The sequence below is a fragment of the Schistocerca serialis genome, chromosome 1 (genome assembly GCF_023864345.2).
Source record: "Schistocerca serialis cubense isolate TAMUIC-IGC-003099 chromosome 1, iqSchSeri2.2, whole genome shotgun sequence".
NCBI lineage: Eukaryota > Metazoa > Arthropoda > Insecta > Orthoptera > Acrididae > Schistocerca > Schistocerca serialis.
This window is the reverse complement of record NC_064638.1, coordinates 844,990,774-845,012,237: the sequence shown is the minus strand read 5'-3', so window position 1 is coordinate 845,012,237 and position 21,464 is coordinate 844,990,774. Positions and strand designations below refer to the sequence as shown.

The 21,464-nt window shown below is 44.9% G+C and overlaps 1 protein-coding gene across 1 annotated transcript in view; it reads left to right on the top strand.

Moving 5' to 3' along the window:
• LOC126439376 (transmembrane protein 132E) overlaps nt 1-21,464 on the top strand; it is a 242,407-nt gene that overhangs the window by 28,659 nt on the left and 192,284 nt on the right. The window contains exon 4 of the mRNA XM_050090568.1: nt 19,258-19,595. Coding sequence (XP_049946525.1) covers nt 19,258-19,595 — 338 coding nt within the window. The remainder of the gene's footprint in view (nt 1-19,257; nt 19,596-21,464) is intronic.

Here is a 21,464-nt window from a genome sequence, read left to right as displayed (position 1 = left end):
TGCTCAGAATGGATAAATGGAGATCCCGTATGGTTCTCAAGAGAATCAATACCACTCTTCTTGCAAAATACAGGCGTGTTAAGAAAGCGGTGATAGAGGTGGATAGCGATCTGACACTCTTCTCCGCGATGTATACCGCGACGGTTAGGTTCAATAATATTGAGATCTGGTGACCGCAATGGCGTGGGGTGGGGGTGGGGGGGAGTAGGGGTGAGAGACGTGATAATGGATCCTCGTGCTCACAGTACCAGTCCTGGAGGAATCGAACTGCATGAACTGAGGTCCTGTTGTCTTGGAACCTGATCAACCGAAACGTTCACATACTCCTTGACACTAAAGTGACCTTGCAGAATAAAAATGGGGCATTTGGAATACCACGGTATTGCTACCCAAATCATCACCGACCCGCCATGTTTCATTGGCGCGCAAATTGGGAAGCGGTTGAAAACAGTGTGAAGCAGAACTCGTCTTACCGAATGACTTTCTCCCAATGCCCCATAGCACAGGATTTCATGTTACAGCCAGTTCCAGCTCTCCCAGTAATTCCCTGCTGCTTGAGCTTCCTTCGTGTTATTTTCGTGCTGTAAGGGTTCACGAGAGCAACATTCAGTTCTGTAGTGTCTTTTGTAGATGCCATCTTTCGTTCGCTACTGTACCTTTCATCTGTGAATGAAGAGACGTCATTCAACAAGCACCTGAACTTAATCACTCGGTGCATCTTCACGACTCGATACTCACCACCATCATTTTATGTTTCTCAGTAAAAATACTACGGAGCAACGTGGTGTATTGGTCAGAATAATAATATAATCATTCGTTTTATCGCTTTTTCATTTTATAAACTACACACCTTGAGTTGCTTAGGTTTAAGCTATCACCAGAATGAATTAAAATACCTAGCAAGAGTCCATGGTAGAGATAGGTAGGTCAGACTCAAATGAGATACTGAATATTGAGGTTCTTTTAGTGTGATTGCTTTTTGGCCTAAACCAAACCGTGTTACGTTGTACAAAATATAAAAAGAGGTTCAAGACAGAAAATGACTTAACTAATGATATAGCGATCGATGATTCATGTAATTATTTTATCTATTACTAATTTTTTTTTTGGTCATCAGTCTATTGACTGGTTTTGATGCGGCTCGCCACGAATTCCTTTCTGTGCTAACCTCTTGATCTCAGAGTAGCACTTGCAACCTACGCCCTCAATTATTTGCTTGACGTATTCCAATTTCTGCCTTCCTCTACAGTTTTTGCCCTCTACAGCTCCCTCTAGTACCATGGAAGTCATTCCCTCATGTCTTAGCAGATGTCCTATCATCCTGTCCCTTCTCCTTATCAGTGTTTTCCACATATTCCTTTCCTCTCCGATTCTGCGTAGGACCTCCTCATTCCTTACCTTATCAGTCCACCTGATTTTCAACATTCGTCTATAGCACCACATCTCAAATGCTTCGATTCTCTTCTGTTCCGGTTTTCCCACAGTCCATGTTTCACTACCATACAATGCTGTCTGTACTCCAGACGTACATCCTCAGAAATTTCTTCCTCAAATTAAGGCCGGTATTTGATATTAGTAGACTTCTCTTGGCCAGAAATGCTTTTTTTGCCATAGCGAGTCTGCTTTTGATGTCCTCCTTGCTCCGTCCGTCATTGGTTATTTTACTGCCTAGGTAGCAGAATTCCTTAACTTCATTGACTTCGTGACCATCAATCCTGATGTTAAGTTTCCCGTTGTTCTCATTTCTACTACTTCTCATTACCTTCGTCTTTCTCCGATTTACTCTCAAACCATACTGTGTACTCATTAGACTGTTCATTCCGTTCAGCAGATCATTTAATTCGACTTCACTTTCACTCAGGATAGCAATGTCATCAGCGAATCTTATCATTGATATCCTTTCACCTTGTATTTTAATTCCACTCCTGAACCTTTCTTTTATTTCCATCATTGCTTCCTCGATGTACAGATTGAAGAGTAGGGGCGAAAGGCTACAGCCTTGTCTTACACCCTTCTTAATACGAGCACTTCGTTCTTGATCGTCCACTCTTATTATTCCCTCTTGGTTGTTGTACTTATTGTATATGACCCGTCTCTCCCTATAGCTTACCCCTACTTTTTTCAGAATCTCGAACAGCTTGCAACATTTTATATTGTCGAACGCTTTTTCCAGGTCGACAAATCCTATGAAAGTGTCTTGATATTTCTTTAGCCTTGCTTCCATTATTAGCCGTAACGTCAGAATTGCCTCTCGTCACCTAGCGCATTCTCAATTTTCTATTCTTGTAAGCAGCTTCGATGCATGAACTGTTAAGCTGATTGTGCGATAGTTCTCGCACTTGTCAGCTCTTGCCGTCTTCGGAATTGTGTGGATGATGCTTTTCCGAAAGTCAGATGGTATGTCGCCAGACTCATATATTCTACACACCAACGTGAATAGTCGTTTTGTTGCCACTTCCCCCAATGATTTTAGAAATTCTGATGGAATGTTATCTATCCCTTCTGCCTTATTTGACCGTAAGTCCTCCAAAGCTCTTTTAAATTCCGATTCTAATACTGGATCCCCTATCTCTTCTAAATCGACTCTTGTTACTTCTTCTATCACATCAGACAAATCTTCACCCTCATAGAGGCTTTCAATGTATTCTTTCCACCTATCTGCTCTCTCCTCTGCATTTAACAGTGGAATTCCCGTTGCACTCTTAACGTTACCACCGTTGCTTTTAATGTCACCAAAGTTGTTTTTACTTTCCTGTATGCTGAGTCTGTCCTTCCGACAATCATATCTTTTTCGATGTCTTCACATTTTTCCTGCAGCCATTTCGTCTTAGCTTCCCTGCACTTCCTATTTATTTCATTCCTCAGCGACTTGTATTTCTGTATTCCTGATTTTCCCGGAACATGTTTGTACTTCCTCCTTTCATCAATCAACTGAAGTATTTCTTCTGTTACCCATGGTTTCTTCGCAGCTACCTTCTTTGTACCTATGTTTTCCTTCCCAACTTCTGTGATGGCCCTTTTTAGAGATGCCCATTCCTCTTCAACTGTACTGCCTACTGCGCTATTCCTTATTGCTGTATCTATAGCGTTAGAGAACTTCAAACGTATCTCGTCATTCCTTAGTACTTCCGTATCCCACTTCTTTGCGTATTGATTCTTCCTGACTAATGTCTTGAACTTCAGCCTACTCTTCATCACGACTATATTGTGGTCTGAGTCTATATATGCTCCTGGGTACGCCTTACAATCCAGTACCTGATTTCTATTACTAATAGTGCCGGGAAATCATGGGTCTCCGTAGGAAGGACGACAATTTAAATTCCCGTCCCGCCATCCACATTCAAGTTTCCATGTTTTCCCTAAATCACTTAGACGAACGCCAAGACGACTTAACTAGAAGGGCCGAACAATTCCCTTTCCTGTCTTCCTCCAATTAGAGCTTGAGCGCCATCTACAGTGACTTCTTCATCGATGTCACGTTAAACCTCAATCTTGCTTTTTTCCGTTTAACAATATTGTATGGATCACGAAGCGACACAGTCTATCAGAGAGCGGCGCTTCTAAAACGTTAAGTATCTTGCGCTGGCTAACCAATATCATAACAGATGACGACCATTCCATCATAGCAGCACCGTAACAGCAGGACGCATGCGACAGTACACTGCCACTCATATAGAGTACCCATTAGAAGACAGATTCGGAGGCACATGTGGACACCCATTTTGATGTAGAGGGGATAGAGCCTTATTTTCGTTTGTCTCACACATTCTAGTGGTGTTAATACAGTGAGGTTATGAACTATTTTATTTCTGTTGAAACGTCCGGGCAGAGAGAATCGATGGGTATAGCTGTTCACTAATATTACATACACCTCTGCAGGGAAATCTTCACCATCTTAGAAGAAAACCTAAGGGGTCGGTATTTATAGGGAAATCATGAGCTGTGTGCACTCCGTCAGGTAATGCCGAACTCACATGATAGTCTCGAACAGGCGAAACCTTTCTCTATTATAATAAATCGATAGCTAGAATTCATCTCTTTGTGCAAAGTAGGAATCCATATTTTATTTAAAGTAACTACCTATTTCAGTGCGTTAAAATTATATTGTTGGCCATAAAACACGAGGAAGAAAATAACAAAATATGGAAACTTGCTGCCAGATTAAAATTCTGTGGTGGACTCAGACTCGAACTCGGGGGCTTTGCTTTCCGCGAGTAAGTGCTCTACCGACTGAGCTACCCAAGGATGACACACGACCAGTGCTCACAGGAGTCACAGAACTTCTCTTGCGTAACAGTTCTCTCGGTCCGGCACGCAGTTTTAATCTGCCACGCAATTTCATATCAGTGTACTCTCCGCAGCAGAGTGAACAATTCGTTCTGGAAACATCTCCCAGAATGTGGCTAAGCCGCGTCTCCGCAATAACGTTTCTTCTAGGAGTGCTAGTCCCGCAAGGTATGTAGGAGAACTTCTGTGAAGTTTGGAATGCATGAGATGAGGTACTGGCGGATGTAAAGCTGTGAGGAGGGGTCGTGGTTCGTGCTTGGGAAGTTCAGTGGGTAGAGAACATGCCCGCGAAAGGCAAACTTCCCGAGTTCGAGTCCCGGTACGGCACACAGTTTTAATTTGGGAGGAAGTTTCATACCAGCGCACACTCCGCTGCAGATTAAAAAATTCATCCAGGAAGTAAAATATTCCTTAATCTACATATACAGTCAGTAGGAAGAATACATGATTAAATTTGTATGTGGATTGCGGGTAAAAGGATGCGAATCCTACGGTCGCAGGTTCGAATCCTGCCTCGGGCATGGATGTGTGTGATGTCCTTAGGTTAGTTAGGTTTAAGTAGTCCTAAGTTCTAGGGGAATGATGACCTCAGATGTTGAGTCCCATAGTGCTCCGAGCCATTTGAACCATTTTTGATGCGAATCTGAATACGCAGCTTGCCGCATTGACAGCAACAACGGCTGTAACCCTGCTGGACAACGAATCGAAATGATCTTGAGTGACAGATGTGAGTACGTAATTCCACGCTCTTCACTCTATGCTAGAGTTCATCAGTCGTAGTGGATGACGAGGGGATGGCGTTCCAGTCTCTCGGCAGCTCATGACGTGATTTTTTTAGTACGCAAGGAATGCGGAGAACTTACTGACCTGACCAACGGTCGAACACCCTTTATAATGGGGCAGGTCAGGCAGCACGAGCTACATGCGGTCTTGCGTTATCTTGTTAAAAGATAAGGCCAGGGACTCCTCGAAATTAGGACGCAGCCTTATATATTCCTGACATTGTATCATTGTGGACTCTGAAGAAACTTTTAAACAAGGTCACTAGTGAAGCACCTATTAGATACAGATAACCGGTTTCGGCACGGCTGGGTTGTTATCTTCCGATCTTACGCCTTATAACATTACATAATATTTTTATTAGTACTGTAAGTGGTGTTACACGTGTCGTGAACTTCACCAGTAATCGACATGTCAAACATAAAAGAAATAAATGTTCAAACATGATACTAAGCCGTCTACGAATACTCACACACAACTGACTATTCAGCTACCGATCAGGACCAGCAACGTAACTGCTAAAGAGCAGATTACTGGCTATGCTAACCAAAGGTAGTCGTGTTGTGTACCCAATGGCAGCAACCATCGTTACGCCACGTGCTGGCCTCCTATGAGGTTGGTGGTGTTCCATCTCCTCTGAGCCTCCACACACGGATACGCTGATTGTGTTATACGGAGAACTGGAATTCGTCTGAAAGGCTGATATGATACCAATACTGAGTCCTGTGTTGTCGCTGGACGAACAGCGGTCGGCGCGGCTTCTGTACTGCTGCGACAGGAAAAGCAGCATCAATGGTGGTCGTGCTGATAGGCAGGTGCATCCCAGACGTCGTAGAACTTTCCGTGTTGGTATTTGTCTTGTTGCAAACAGCCAGTTTCCTGACTGAAAGTACGTGATACGTATGTTTGATCCTGCGGTCGAGCGAACGATATGCCTGTTCTCTGGGGCGCTTGTCACATGGACTGCGGAGTATACCTACTTGAAACAAATCGATTATATAAGTGATATCAAAAAGTTTCAGTTCGAAGGTCATGCAGTGCAGAATCAGTACGTTAACGAGACGAAATCACCGTGAGCATTGAGGCAATCATTCCACGATACACCAGACTAAAATAAGCCTTTGGTAAAATGCCGTACCAAGCTGTGTGCAGAGGCCCGTAACTGCCTGCTGCACGTCCTCGACCGACAGGAATCTTTGAACATTCAAGGTCTTTTTTAAGGGACAACAGGCATGATAATCGCGTGGGGAGAGAACAGAACTGTAGGGTGGGTGCTCGAGTGTCTCCCAGCTGGGTTGCTCCACCATTTCTTCGGCGTCTTGTGTCGAATCGCGAGCAGCACGAAAGTTGCCGCACAATTTCACAACGGTAGTCTTCGACACACATTGTGTCTCACACACATTATTCATTCTCCGATGAATATCTAGCAGTGTTTGTCCTTCAGTGGCCAAAAATGAATAACGCCATGTTGGTCCTGTTTAGACGCATTTGGTAATAACGTCGATTTAGTTGACGTTTCCTTATTTACTATACGCACGTTGGAAAGATATGACTCCCACGCTAATCCCTTGCCCTCATGTTGATGCTCATGTGCCGACACCTTAGCCGCTCTACGCTGCATATACGCCTCAGCAACGCCCTCAAACGGAAACTTTTTGATGGCCCCTTATACAAGGTGAGTCACGTAAGACGTAACACCCATTTCATTTCGTGAATGGTTACAAATATCGAAACGCGGTTTTCTGCAGATGTTAGAGTATCAAGGCGAACGTATTTTTTATTTGGTAACTTTTTTAGCGATGATATTACCGCAGATATTGAAGTAAGTTCTTTTTCTTAATGTAACCGTATACGTTTTGTAGCTGCAGTCGATTGCTCTTGAGAAGACAATTAGAGTGACACAGCGTTTGTCAATGTTGACGTTGAAACCCGTCGTAAAAGAATTCGAGAAATGTCCTAGACTTTGAGAGCACGGTGGCCGGAATCGGCATTAGCGGTGCAAACACTGCCAAGGAGAGCTCTCATGCTATGCTGTGTCAGAAGTCAACACATTTGCCTGTTTACTTTTCTTCACTGCAGGCTGCTCATTTCTGCTTTAACATTCGTTGCGTGCGGGCATGTACACCAATGAGGAAAAGTTGGATATACTACTTTTATATGTTTAATGTGAAAGAAACGTCGTAAAAACAGTAAACCGATACAGGGTTATCTGTCCCGATCGCCAGTGTCTGACAGGTTATTTGAACGTCAAAAAGAGGACAAGAAAGAAGACTGCAGCTGACAGAGAACACGAACGAGCTGTTCTGGCTACGACGTTAATGAATCCTACACTGGTACGAGATATATTGCCAAGGAATGCGGAGTCAACCAGATAAGTGTCATTCGCATTCTGCATCGACAGAATTTCCATCCCTATCATCTATCACCACATCAGGCACTCGAAGGCCGTGATTTCGAAAGTCATACAGAATTTTTTCGGTTTGCCCTTCAGCAACTGAGAGGCAGCCGTACGTTTTTTTAAATGTGCGCTCTTTACCGATGAAGCAATGCTTATTAACCACGCTAATATAAGTTTGCTTTATGCCCGTGAGCACAAGGGGAACAATATACTTATTGATAAGCCACCAGTAGCGTTGGATAATGCTTTTTGTATCACTGAATATGGTACAGGAGTAACAAGAAAATAAAAGTCACTGTTTGACGACGAGAAATAAAGCTAAGACTGTATTCACCAATAGGAAACCTACGTTTGATCACTGATACAGAAAACTTCTCACAGCGTCTGTGAATGACGAGTCCCATAAGACATTGGTCTGTTGACGACCGAGGGAGTCAAAGAGTCTGGTCCTATGTAAAAGCGCTAAGCGCGTCTAAGGCTTCCCTTCAGTTCCTTGTTGACCAATCCGGTGTGGCAGTTGAAGATAGCAAAACGAAAGCCAAAGTTTTCAATTTCACGTTCACGAAATGGTTCACACAGGAGAATAGTACAAACATACCGTCATTTGACCATCGAACAGACTTCCATATGGACGACATAGTAGAAAGCATACCTGGGGTAGAGAAACAACTGCAAGATTTGAAAGCAAATACATCACCTGGCCCGGATGGATTCCCAGTTCGATTTTACAGAGAGTACTCAACGGCATTGGTCCCTTACCTATCTTGCATTTATCGTGAATCTCCCACCCAGCACAAAGTCCCAAGCGACTGGAAAAAAGCGCGGGTGACTCCAATATATAAGAAGGGTAAAAGAATGGACCCACAAAATTACAGACCAATATCCCTAACTTCTGTTTGCTGCGGAATTCTTGAACATATTCTCAGTTCGAATATAATAAACCTTCTTGAGACTGAGAAGCTTATGTACACGAATCAGCGTGGTTTTAGAAAACATCACTTGTACAAACTCAGCTTGCCCTTTTCTCAGATGATAGAACTATGGATGAAGGGCAAAAGGTAGACTTCATATTTCTAGATTTCCGGAAAGCATTTGGTGCGCCATTGCAGACTGTTAACGAAGGTTCTAGCATATGGAAAAGTTCACAGATATGTGAATAGCTCGAAGACTTCTAAATGAATAGGACGCAGTATGTTGTCCTCGAAGGCGAGTGTTCATCAAAGACAAGGGTATTGTCAGGAGTGCCCCAGGGAAGTGAGATAGGACCGCTGTTGTTCTCTATATACAGAAGTGATTTGGCGGATAGTGCGGGCAGTAATTTACGATTGTTTGCTGATAATGCAGTGGTGTACGATAAGGTGTCGGAGTTGAGAGACTGTAGGAAATACGAGACGACACAGATAAAATTTCCAGTTGCTGGATGAATGGCAGCTAGTCCTAAATCTGGAAAAATGTAAGTTAACGCGGATGAGTAGGAAGATTGAAACTGTAGCGTTCGGATACAGTATTACTTGTGTCCTGATTGACACAGTCAAGTTGTTTAAATGTCTAGACGTGACTTTGCAGAGCGAGATGAGGTGGCACGAGCATGTGACGACTGTGGTAGAGAAGGCGAATGATCGACTTTGGTTGACTGGGGAATTTTAGGAAAGAGTGGTTCACCTGTAAAGGAGGCCGCATATAGGACGATGGTGTGACCAGTAGATTTTCCCTCTATTTGCGAGTGGAAGAGGAAGGGAAAAATGGCCCTGAGCACTATGGAAATTAACTTCTGAGGTCACCAGTCCCATAGAACTTAGAACTACTTAAACCTAACTAACCTAGGAACATCACACACATCCATGCCCGAGGCAGGATTCGAACCTGCGACCGTAGCGGTAGCGCGGTTCCAGACTGTAGCGCCTAGAACCGCTCGGCCACCCCGGCCAACGGAAGGGGAAAGGAAATGACAAGTAATGGTACAGGGTACCCTCCGCTACGCACCCTACGGTCACTTGTAGAATATCTATATAGATGTAGATGGCACACGGCGTCAAGCGAGGCCGTGGTCGCCGGGTGAACGACGGCTGCATGCTGACGTCGTAGCAGAACATGGAGAATGCGGAGTTGTATCAATGAGAATGTGGTCGGAGGCAGGCGGCGACCGCTCGTGGCTGCAAATGAGGTGACTCGGTAGCCTGTTGCGGGCTGTTATCGGAGGTGCTGACTACTTTTGCAGACAGCTGATGTCCAGGACGGGAGCTCGGCAAAAACACTCACTATGACCATGCGTTGGGCTGCCGCGGCCGGAGTTGCCGAGCGGTTCTAGGCGCTACAGTTTGGAGCCGCGCGACCGCTACGGTCGCAGGTTCGAATCCTACCTCGGGCATGGATGTGTGTGATGTCCTTAGGTTAGTTAGGTTTAAGTAGTTCTAAGTTCTAGGGGACTGATGACCTCAGAAGTTAAGTCTCATAGTGCTCAGAGCCATTTGAACCATTTTTTGAGCTGCCGCTTGTGTGAGTCCTGGTGGAAGATTACACGATCGCTTTCTAGGCGGTTCGTGATCTGCGCAGGAAAACACTTCCGTGATTGTGGCGCTCCCTGGCGCGACGTTGGCGCCTCTATATTGTGCAGAGCTTTCCGTAAGTCTGCCTTTAAATATGGTTATATTTACCGACAGTGGACTCACGGAGCCTCTAGTGTTTACTACCGTCGGTTGAGTTGTGGCGAGACACTCGCCGGCAGGCTGAATGTGTTGCGGTACAGCCGAACTTCAAAGGGGTATCTGACCGCTTTCTAATCAACGATCATATTCTGAACATAGCATGTAAATGGCATTTGTCCTACGTTGTCTGTGCGATTGCCCCAAAATGTCAATCATTTGTATATCCAAGCACTTAATAAACTAGGAGCCATGTTGTGCAAGAGGTTTCCACATCCGCCTATATCCTGGAACGAAAACTAAACACCACGAAGATGATGAGAGCCTTCATGTCTTTTCTCACAAGTTAAGATCTCAACCAGGCACGGAAATAGCGTATCCATCATCCGAAAGATGTAGCCACTTGAGAGATGGAGAAAAAAAAGAAGATAAAAGAAAAATAAAACTGAAGCTGGAAGTCCCAAGCTGGTCCAGAACACGAGGAACTGCAAGAGAAATATCTGGTCGGCGAAATCAAACACTACGTGAAAAACCTATTCGTCAAAAGTCGCAGAAGATTCATGTGACAGCTTGAAAATGTAGGACGAGCAGACTCATAAAGGTGGCATAAATATAAAATGTCCAGAGCCCTCATAAAAAATGCACGCTAAAACTCAGGATATAGGGTGCAGGAAGACTTGACTGAAATGTGGAACAGCAAACAAATAACTTCTAATGCTGTATGGCACCGGCGGCTGGGAGCCTGATTGAAAAGATTTTTCTATCCTCCGTGCAAAATGCCACCTTTCCCTCGTAAAGTGTTAGAGTTGTGTGTTTAAACGTCTCTGAAAAGTGGAGGTGACAGGAATGAGTGAGTGTAGTGTAGGGTCTTGTTTGTGTTGACTGGTGATGAGAAGGGGAAGCGTGAAATCCGATACTGGCGTTTAGCCTACCACTCTCGGATAGCACCAAGGGGGCCGATGGGCTTAACGCGCGAATCCGACGGAGGTATCACCATCAACGGTGTCACATGCCAACACTCCAAGAGAGACTGCTGAGGGGTTTGGAATTTAATCCAAAACGTTGGCGCAAAGTCTGGTGATCAGGAACTTTACGCCACCAGCTCACCTATATCCAACAGCATGCAGGCGGTTACCCATCCAAGCACTGGGCACGCACGACGTTCGTCTGGTGATCTAACGAGAACCGGTATGTAAAAGCTCCGAAGCAATTATTAAGAAATCAGCAGACAGGGATCCTTCAGATCCAAAGACTTACAGGCCAATATGCCTAATAAACACCCTGGCAAAGATTCAGAAAACGCTACTGTGTAAGCGCCTGCAGACACACAGAGCTCTCAGGGGTATGAGCCAACACCAGTTCGGCTTCAGAACTGGCATATCAATAGATGATGGCATCAACCAGGCCCTCCACATAGTTAACACCACAAAAAAGAAATACGCCATGGCAATAATGATTATATATATGAAGACAGTAACTTGTTCTCGAAAGAACAGTTACTGTTGATGACCCTGCAGCTTTTCCCTGGAATAAATGATGACTAACTGACAACGTCAGCTGCCGACAGGTGTTGTTGTTATACCTCGATGTGGACAGCTGAAAATGTGTGCCACGACCGGGATTCGAACCCGGGATCTCCTGATCTCCTGCTTCCAGGGAAAAGCTGCAAGGTCATCAATAGTAACTGTTCTTTCGAGAACAAGTTACTATCTTAATATATATAGTTAAAGGCTACCCAGCCATTGACCTTCGTCTGTGCGAATGCGCACAGGTTGCCCAAACTCTTACGGGAATCGCCAAAGCGTGCGCGAGTAATGAGTGGGTGGGCAAATGTCTATAAGGTACAATACATATGTAGAATTGTGGACAGTTGGGAATGAGAGTCTCACGGGAAGCGTGCAAGGGATAAGTCCCTGCAGTCACGCTATTCACCTGTGTCCTCGGTGGCTCAGATGGATAGAGCGTCTGCCATGTAAGCAGGAGATCCCGGGTTCGAATGCCAGTCGGGGCACACATTTTCAGCTGTCCACATCGATGTATAACAACAACACCTGTCGGCAGCTGAGGTTGTCAGTTAGTCATCATTTATAGCAATAATGATTGACATTGCCGGAGCATTTGATAATCTCTGGTGGCCCGCACTGTTTCAGAGGCTTAGACATTTGGAGGTACAGCAGTCACTGTACAACAGTTTCTAGACTACCGTAAAGACTGAGTAGTCGAATGGCAGATGGACAGCCGGAAAGTAATTAAAAGAATTACCAAAGGTTGTCCTCAAGGGTCGATCTGCGGCCCCATCTTCTGGGTTATGACAATCGAACCCCTTCTACAACTTCTGGATGGGTATGGCAGGTCAGACGGAATTGTCGCCTATGCAGATGACCTATTAGTTGTAGTCACTGCAAACAACAGAACCCTGTTAGAAGAGGAAGCCAGTGGAATACTACAAACAATTACTCAGTGGTGTCACAACAACAAACTCAGAATAGCCGAAAACAAAACAACATACACTGTACTGAAAGGATCGCTCCAAACGAATCCTTCGGTTGAAATTGCGGACACAAACACCAAACGAGCACACGTTACGCGCTATCTTGGGGGTACATACAGATGAAAAATTGAATTTCCACGAACACATAAGGCTAACAACAGACAAAGCAGAAAAAATATTACACAAACTCGTGAGGATAAATTCAAAACAGTACAGACTACCTCTACCAGTCATACGTACATACCACTGTGCGCTCTTCGAATCAGTACTCAGCTTCGCAGCAGCACGTGGGCACATAGACTGAACGTGGTCACCAACAAAGCATCCGTCAGACGAGGACAGAGAAGTGTCAAGCTATCTGGAGCCTTCGGTACCACCTCAGCGGATGCACTGTGCGTGGTGCTCGGAATAAGCCCCGTAGATATCACGATGAAATACAGAGCTGTAAGGTACTGGTTAAAGGTGGGGGGACTGGATAAGGTACACACAATAACCGGTGTGCCGATAGAGACGATACATCACCTGAAAAGTTGGCGTTTGGATACATGGCAAGGTGAGTGGGATGTAAGTGATAAGGGACGTAGACTGCACGACTTCCTCCCTGACATAAGGGAGCGGTTGAGAATGAGACATATCGATCCCAGCCGGGGTATGGTACATTTCTTAACCGGACGCGGACCTTATCCCACGCACTTAAACCGCGTGAGTCTGAGGCAGACACCTATATGCACACGCGGTGAAGAAGGTTCCCCAGAACACACTGTCTTTTTCTGCGGGCAATGCGCGAACAATAGACATACACTACACCTAGACTACACAGATACAGACATAGATATATACACAGCAATAAGAGACGAAGAACAGTGGGCACAATTAAACGCACTGACAAACAGTATTTCAAAAACAACACATGAAGAGTACATGCGGACACGACATTACAGACATGCCTATGTGCAACGTAACAACAATCCCCAGAGGGTTGACAGCGATACCCACAGTGACAGCGAAAATAGCGACAATGAGGAGGAACAGGAGAAGGAAGCTGAGATGTGACAGTAAATAAGCATAATGTGCTGGCGATTTAGCCAAGAAATCACCAAATGCTGTACATGGATGGACACCTAAAGTAGTTAACACCTAGGATTAGTAATAAATAGGATAAGCAACATTATTTCTCTACTATAATCATTTGTGTGAATGTGTGTATGTTTGTGTGTGACTGGCGGTCAACGGCTCGAAGAAACCATTCCGAGGTATTCACCGTCAGTCACATTCGGTGATGGTACTAACAAATATTTCCTCTATCCTATCTTCTTTATATAGTCTTCTTAAAAAACAACAAAATTTTATTTATATTTCAACTTTAAATTATTGTTATTTTGAAAAGTATCATTCTTTGTAAATGTTGTAGATAAAACAAAAGATGAAAAACGAAAATTGTGAGATGTACGACCTGTTTTAAACATCAGGTAACAGGTCTATAATTTGGCAATAAATACACAAATATTCAAAGAGACGAAGCAGTTGGCAACAATTGACTGGTGGAAACCTCTGTAACACAGTAACACACCGAACTAATTGGTGCAGTGGTTAGCACAATGGACTCGCATTCTGGAGGACGAGGGTTCAGATTCACGCCCGCCCATCCGCAGTTAGATTTTGCGCCATTTCCCTAAGTCGCTCGAGGGTAGAGTTGCGCTTTACCCAAATGGTTCGGAAGCTTTGGGCAGTACATAAATAACGTGATAAATGGTAGGATTGCAGGTTGTACTGGAAGAATCAGTAGGGAAAGAAACATAAATGAATATGTGAAAGAGAAACTGGGAGCCGACGACTTGTCTTTGCTTCTTACTTTTTGTTTTACACATGATTAGAACTGCACATCGCCCAGTGTTAGTCCACTGGTAGTTTATAACGTTGAAAAAAATAAATTGCATTTTATAAGTAATAAAAGTTTCTCGCGTGACTTCTGTGATTTTATGTAACCAAACCAATTACTTTTGATGCAAATACAGTTTACGTACACAAACATTAAAAAATCTATTAATTACTGTTGTTTTGTACTCAATAGAACATTTTTCATCACGATCAAAGGAAAGAATTTCCTGTTATTATTGATAAGTGCGAAAGTTGTTTATGAATAACAGAAACATATCTTATATAATCTTGACGAAGTAATGAAATGAGGTTTGATATGTTTTTGCTTTGCGTTTTCTTAATTGTACCATTTACTTGAGGAAACTTCGGTTTCTAATACTATACGATAAACATGTATTGTGTGATTTTTTACTACAACGTTCCTCTTTCACGTTATGAATCAATAATTTGCGAATAAAACATGAATTAAACATTGACAGTTTCAAGATTGCTGTAAATACTATTTGTTTTTAGTAACAGGTGGAAGGATAACTATGAAGAACAAAAATGTTCCGTATGATGCTTGGCCCTTTACATATCCTCACTCAGTTTCCAGACAGATCACAGCTTCCGGTTTCTAGGGGAATCTAATAAGGCACTGATTGCATACGGAAGCAAATCGATCGAAATGGGATGACGTCCAAAAGATACACAACACACCCAACGTACATACAACGCAGTTACGATCTTCACTGATCGAAACTACTAGGAAAACTACCGTAGTCTACGCCTACTTACGACAGTCTACTGCACTCTTACAACGCTAAAGCCAAATACTGGGATAATCCCTCTGAGAGGGCACGATCGGTTTTCTTTCCCATTGTTCCCCAATACGAGCTTGTGCTCTAACGAAGTCGCTGTCGACGGATCGCAAAATTTTAATGTACCTTCCTTCTCCATTTTTCGCTAGAACACGTGACAAAACAGATCATAAGCTTGGCCAAGTACCTAAACAGAGGTCGAACAAAAATAAAGCGAAAACGTAATACTACCGGAAGTACCAAAAGAAAAAATCGGCAGAGGCTGTCACTCTTCGGCATTAACCAATTGGCAAAAATGTGGACAGGTGCCAGTAGCACTCGCGCTCTGAGGGTACCATATGAACATAATTATGTATAAATAACGTTCATCCACTGTGGGAATCGAGGATTTCGACGACTTTTGTGTGTTATCGACAGGCTTGATACTGGCAAGACATCAACCACAGGCATTCCAAGACTCGAGAATGTTCTAATTTCAAGTATGAAATAGGATAATAAATAGCAAAAGCAAATTCTTTCCATGTGATATGATTACAAATTAACAATTTTGTGATTTTTTTTCCTTTGCTTGTACTGTGAAACGTTAAAAAAAATGGTTCAAATGGCTCTGAGCACTATGGGACTTAACTGCTGAGGTCATCAGTCCCATAGAACTTAGAACTACTTAAACCTAACTAACCTATGACAGCACACACATCCATACCCGAGGCAGGATTCGAACCTGCGACCGTAGCGGTCGCGCGGTTCCAGACTGTAGTGCCTAGAACCGCTCGGCCACTGCCGCCGGCGAAACTTTCCCTCTTGCCAAAGTTCATGATTGTACTTCAAGGGGAAGTAACCTGTAGGTTTTACGAGAACACTTGCAGTATCAAAATATGTGACGTAAAGACCCGTATCTTTCGACTGCATTGACTTAGAACCTTAAATTTTTTATACCAATAAAGGACAATTGACCTCAGTATGCGATATAAATTTCAACTTGATACGCATACTCCTTCCTGAGAAAACGTGGTATTAATAGAGGGAGGGACAGAGAGACAGTGGGAAAACAAGTGACAAAATTAATTTTTTCGTGTAATGTGACTACAAATTCAGTAATTCAGATTTTTCCCTTTACTTGCTCTGTGAAACCTTTGTTCTTGTCAAATTTCATTATTCTAGATCAACGGGAAGTACCGTGTATGTTTTGATGAGAGAGTTTGCGAGTATCAAAATATGTGACACAAATGGCCGAATACTTTGATTACATTGCCTTAGATGCTAACGTTGATTATGCCACCCAGGGAGCAAAGATTTCAGTATGCGATATAAATTTCAATTTGATTCGTCTACCCATTCCTGAGAATAATGTGTCTTAACAGACGGATGGATGGACAGGCAGTCAGATAACAAATAGAAACAAATTTTTTCGTGTGATATAATTACAAATTAAAGATTTTTGGATATGGTCGTTAGATTGCAGTATGAAACCTTGCTTCTTACCAAATTTCAAGATTCTGGGTGAAAAGGAAGTGCCCTCTAGGTTTTGATCTGTGAGCTCGTGAATATCAAAATATCTGTCATATTGGCTTAGAAGCTACACTCTTTTGTATCGCCAAGGGCCTGTATACCTTAATCAGAGTTTGTTTGGGCCTTTGTCCCACGGCAACGGGGGATAATGGAATTGGCGATGTTAGCGTTAGACGGTGGCCGGATGCCCTTCCTGTCGCCACCCCATACCCTTGGGACGAAATTAGTGCACCCCAGCTGCCTGCATGAGGTGTAACTCAGGAAACAGTGCGAACATTTTCAAATGTCTGCGAGGCGTGTAGCTGACGCGGGACATGAGGACCAGCCCGTATTCACCTAGTGGGATGTGGAAAACTGCCTAAAAACCTCATCCAAGCCGGTCGTTAATCCGCCGGGCGGATTCGATCCTGATCCGGCGCGCCTATCCGACTCCAGGAAGCATAGCATTAGCGCCCTCGGTTAACCTGGCGCTTAGGACTGTATACCTTAATGTGTGACATAATGTTCAACTTGGTACGTTTACGGGTCCGTGATAAAAGAGGTTTGGAAGAGAATGAGATTTTCACTCTGCAGCGGAGTGCGTGCTGATATGAAACTTCCTGGCAGATTAAAACTGTGTGCCGGACCGAGACTCGAACTCGGGACCGTTGCCTTTCGCGGGCAAGTGCTCTACCAACTGAGCTACCCAAGTACGACTCACGCCCCGTCCTCACAGCTTTACTTCTGCCTGAAGTTTCATATCAGCGCACACTCCGCTGCTGAGTGAGAATCTCATTCTGGAAACATCCCCCAGGCTGTGGCTAAGCCATGTCTCCCCAATATCCTTTCTTTTAGGAGTGCTAGTTCTGCTAGTTTCACAGGAGAGCTTCCGTAAAGTTTGGAAGTTAGGAGACGAGGTACTGGCGGAAGTAGAGCTGTGATGAGGGGACGTGAGTTGTGCTTGGGTAGCTCAGCTGGTTTGTCCGAAATGTCGCCAAGTGGATGACGACCATCACCGCTTAACTTGTATCGCGGTGGAAGACGTCTGGCTCCTAGGAAGACAGATGGTAGCTTGCTACCTCCGTGTGACCCCGCAACATATTACACCTGCTTCCTTCTTACATCCGGAGAGTGACTACTTTCCGGCGACTAAATCGCAGTCGATCATCTGGGTCAAAGTTCGGACGATCGCGTACCTCTATGGGGATGATGCCAAGCCGAGACTTGACTTTTGGTATTTCTTGCAGCAAGCCCACAATGAAGTTCATAGTTGGTCACACTATGGGGAAACCTTTGCCAACTACCTTCAGGCAGTCTTCCTCGACCCACCACGCAGTTGTGATGTGCCAGGTGCAGTCGGTGTGCACATTTGACAGCTGATAATGAACCTCACACTTCTCTCATCACTCAATATGTAATGCACATAGTACACCATGAAATTATCTACATGTTCCTTTTAACAGAGTGATGTTTATTGAAAATAAATAATAAAAAAAACGTACCTGTTCCTTTAAATTTGCGATTGTCACTGTGCAATCGCCCCTTTAATTAAAAAAAAAAAAGTTGGTAGAGCACTTGATCGCGAAAGGCAAAGGTCCCGAGTACGAGTCTCGGTCCGCACACAGTTTTAATCTGCGGCGAAGTTTCAGGTTTGGAAGATTCGGACAGACAGACAACAAAGTCAGCCTATAAGAGTTCCGTTGCTACAGGCTGAGGTACGGAACCAGAAGAAAAAAAGAAATAAAAAATACCAGAATGAAATTTTCACTCTACAGCGGAGTGTGCGCTGATATGAAATTTCCTGGCAGATTAAAACGGTGTGCCGGACCGAGACTCAAACTCGGGACGTTTGGCTTTCGCGGGAAAGTGCTCTACCAACTGAGATACCCAAGCACAACTCATGCCCCGTCCTCACAGCTTTAATTCCGCCAGTACCTCGTCTCCTACGTTGCAAACATCACAGAAGCTCTCCTGCGAACCTTGCAGAACTAGCACTCCTGGAAGAAAGGATATTGTGGAGACATGGCTTAGCCACAGCCTGGGGGATGTTTCTAGAACGAAATTTTCACTCTGCAGGGGAGTGTGCGCTGATATGAAACTTCCTGGCAGATTAAAACGGTGTGCCGGATCCTTTCTTCCAGGAGTGCTAGTTCTGCAAGGTTCGCAGGAGAGCTTCTGTGAAGTTTTGGAAGGTAGGGGACGAGGTACTGGCGGAAGTAAAGCTGTGAGGACGGGGCGTGAGTCGTGCCAGGGTAGCTCAGTTGGTAGAGCACTTGCCCGCAAAAGGCAAACGTCCCGAGTTCGAGTCTCGGTCCGGCACACCGTTTTAATCTGCCAGGAAGTTTCAAAAAATATACCAGTTTGACGTTTGTCGCATGTCACATTGAAGGAGCTGCACTTTTAATGGGCAGCAGTGTATTTCTATTGTCTGTCTGCGTGCAAGGAAGAGCGGAGCAGTGTCTGTGTAGCACGGTGCTTGGCTGTGGCTCGCAGGTGACGGTGCCGGCGACGTGGTGGCCGCCGCTGTCGCCGCCGGGCTGGGGCGGCCCCTCCAAGTGGCCACCGCGGCGCGTGCAGCTAGCGTACTCGGTGCTGGAGCCGCGCGGAGAGGGCTGCGTGGCGCGCGTGCAGATCCAGCCGGTGGCGCCGCTGGGGACGGTGCTGCTGGCGCCGGCCGCCTCCGCGTACCGCGAGCTGCGCGCGCCCGGCCCGCCGCCCGCCGAGGACGGCCTGCTGGCGCTGCTGCTCCCGCGAGCCCCGCTCTACCCGCGGGCGCGCCTGCACGCGCCGCTCTTCCTGCTGCAGCCCGCCGCCGCGCTGCTCGTCGTTAAGTGAGTGCCTCCTCTGCACGGCTCTGATTCCCATTCATCGCCGAGTCGTAATATCGATACCTGATAAAAGTTTTTTGTTTCGAAATGATCTCCTGACCAAAAAACTTGTGCATTACTGCGACTTGAGACAGATCCTCAAGGTTTTTTTTTTCTTTTTTAAGCCATGGGACCCTCCACGCCCCCACGAACGTGGTGACCAAACCAAAAGTTCTACTGTCACCTCCGTCAACATGTTTGTTATCTAATAGGTGGATCACAGAATGCTGGGCTGTGATGTTGTCCGTGCGTCTGGGTAAGACTACGCATTAACACGGTCCATCAGGTGATAGATAGTGGACGAAACGCGAATGAGGGTACCAATTTGAAGAGCAGAGGGAAAAAAAGTGCCAAGCCTCGTGCCATGCTCTGCGACAGTGGGATGGGTAGTAAGAGCGGTAGTGGTTTACTACCTGCGATAGTTCATGCAAGGTTGGGTTTGTTAGTTTGGGTATCATGCGTCATTACCGTGGCAGGCGATGGCGATGTATCCCAGTTGCTGCAGCCGCTGCATTCCTGGAACAATCAGGATCGTTATACGAGGGCTATCCACAAAGTACATTACGTTTTCGTTTGTGTCCGTTAGGGGCAGGGGTAGCGTGGCCATCTTGGTGTCGTGGCATTCAGCCGCTCAGTCGGCATCCTGCCGTGCTAGAGAGAGGTTCGTGCTGTACTCCGTTGAGCTACTGTGACAGTTTGAAATGTCAGCGTTAATTTAAAATGACGCGAAGTGTGAAGTGCGTGCTGTAATAAAGTTTCCTACTGCAAAAAACTGTACACCGATAGAAATCTATCGGCAGCTTTGTGAAGTGTATGGGGACAACATAATCACTGAAGGTGGAGTGCGTCAATGGGTCATAAAATTTAAAAATGGCCGAACTAACGTTCACGACGAAGAGCGAAGTGGAAGACCCAGCATAGTGACTGCCGAACTTGTCGAAAAAGTCGATGCCGCGGTCCGTGAAAACCGTAATTTCACAATAACGGAACTCTCTATGAGTTTTCCACAAATTTCACGAAGTTTGTTGCACGAAATCATTACCGGAAAGCTTGGTTACCACAAATTTTGTGCAAGATGGGTTCCAAAAATCTAGACAGAGATTCACAAAAATCAGCGTTAACGTTTTTGGACGCTTACGAGAAAGATGGCGACTCATTACTCTATCGCATCGTTACTGGTGACGAAACATGGGTTAAGCATGTGAACTGCGAGACAAAATTGCAGTCAATGCAGTGGGGGCACACAAATTCCCCCCAAAAACCCAAGAAATGCATGCAGACAATGTCGGCAAGGAAGGTGATGGCGACTGTCTTTTGGGACAGAAAAGGTGTGATTTTTGTGGATTTCCTGGAAAGAGGCACTGCAATAAACTCTCAAAGGTATTGCCACACTCTGCACAACCTCAGGAGAGCAATACAAAACAAGCGCAGGGGAAAGTTGGGCTCAAAGATCTTGCTGCTTGACAACGCCCGGGCCCACACGGCAAATGCCACTCGTGAAGCTCTCGAATCTTTTAAGTGGGAGGTGTTTCCACATCCGCCGTACAGTCCCGACCTGTCATCTAGCGACTTCCACTTATTCCCAGCAATGAAGAAGTGGTTGGCTATGCAACGTTTTTATGACGACACACAGCTTCAAGAAGAGGTAACCTCGTGGTTGAAGGCGCAGGCGGCCGAATTTTACGACGAAGGAATTTCCAAGCTCGTCCATCGCTACGATAAGTGGCTTAATTTAAATGGCAACTATGTAGAAAAGTAGTATTTAAGTGTGGCTTTCATCTGTATATAATAAAAAAATTTCCAATACTTTATTTATTTTTAATTCCAAAACGT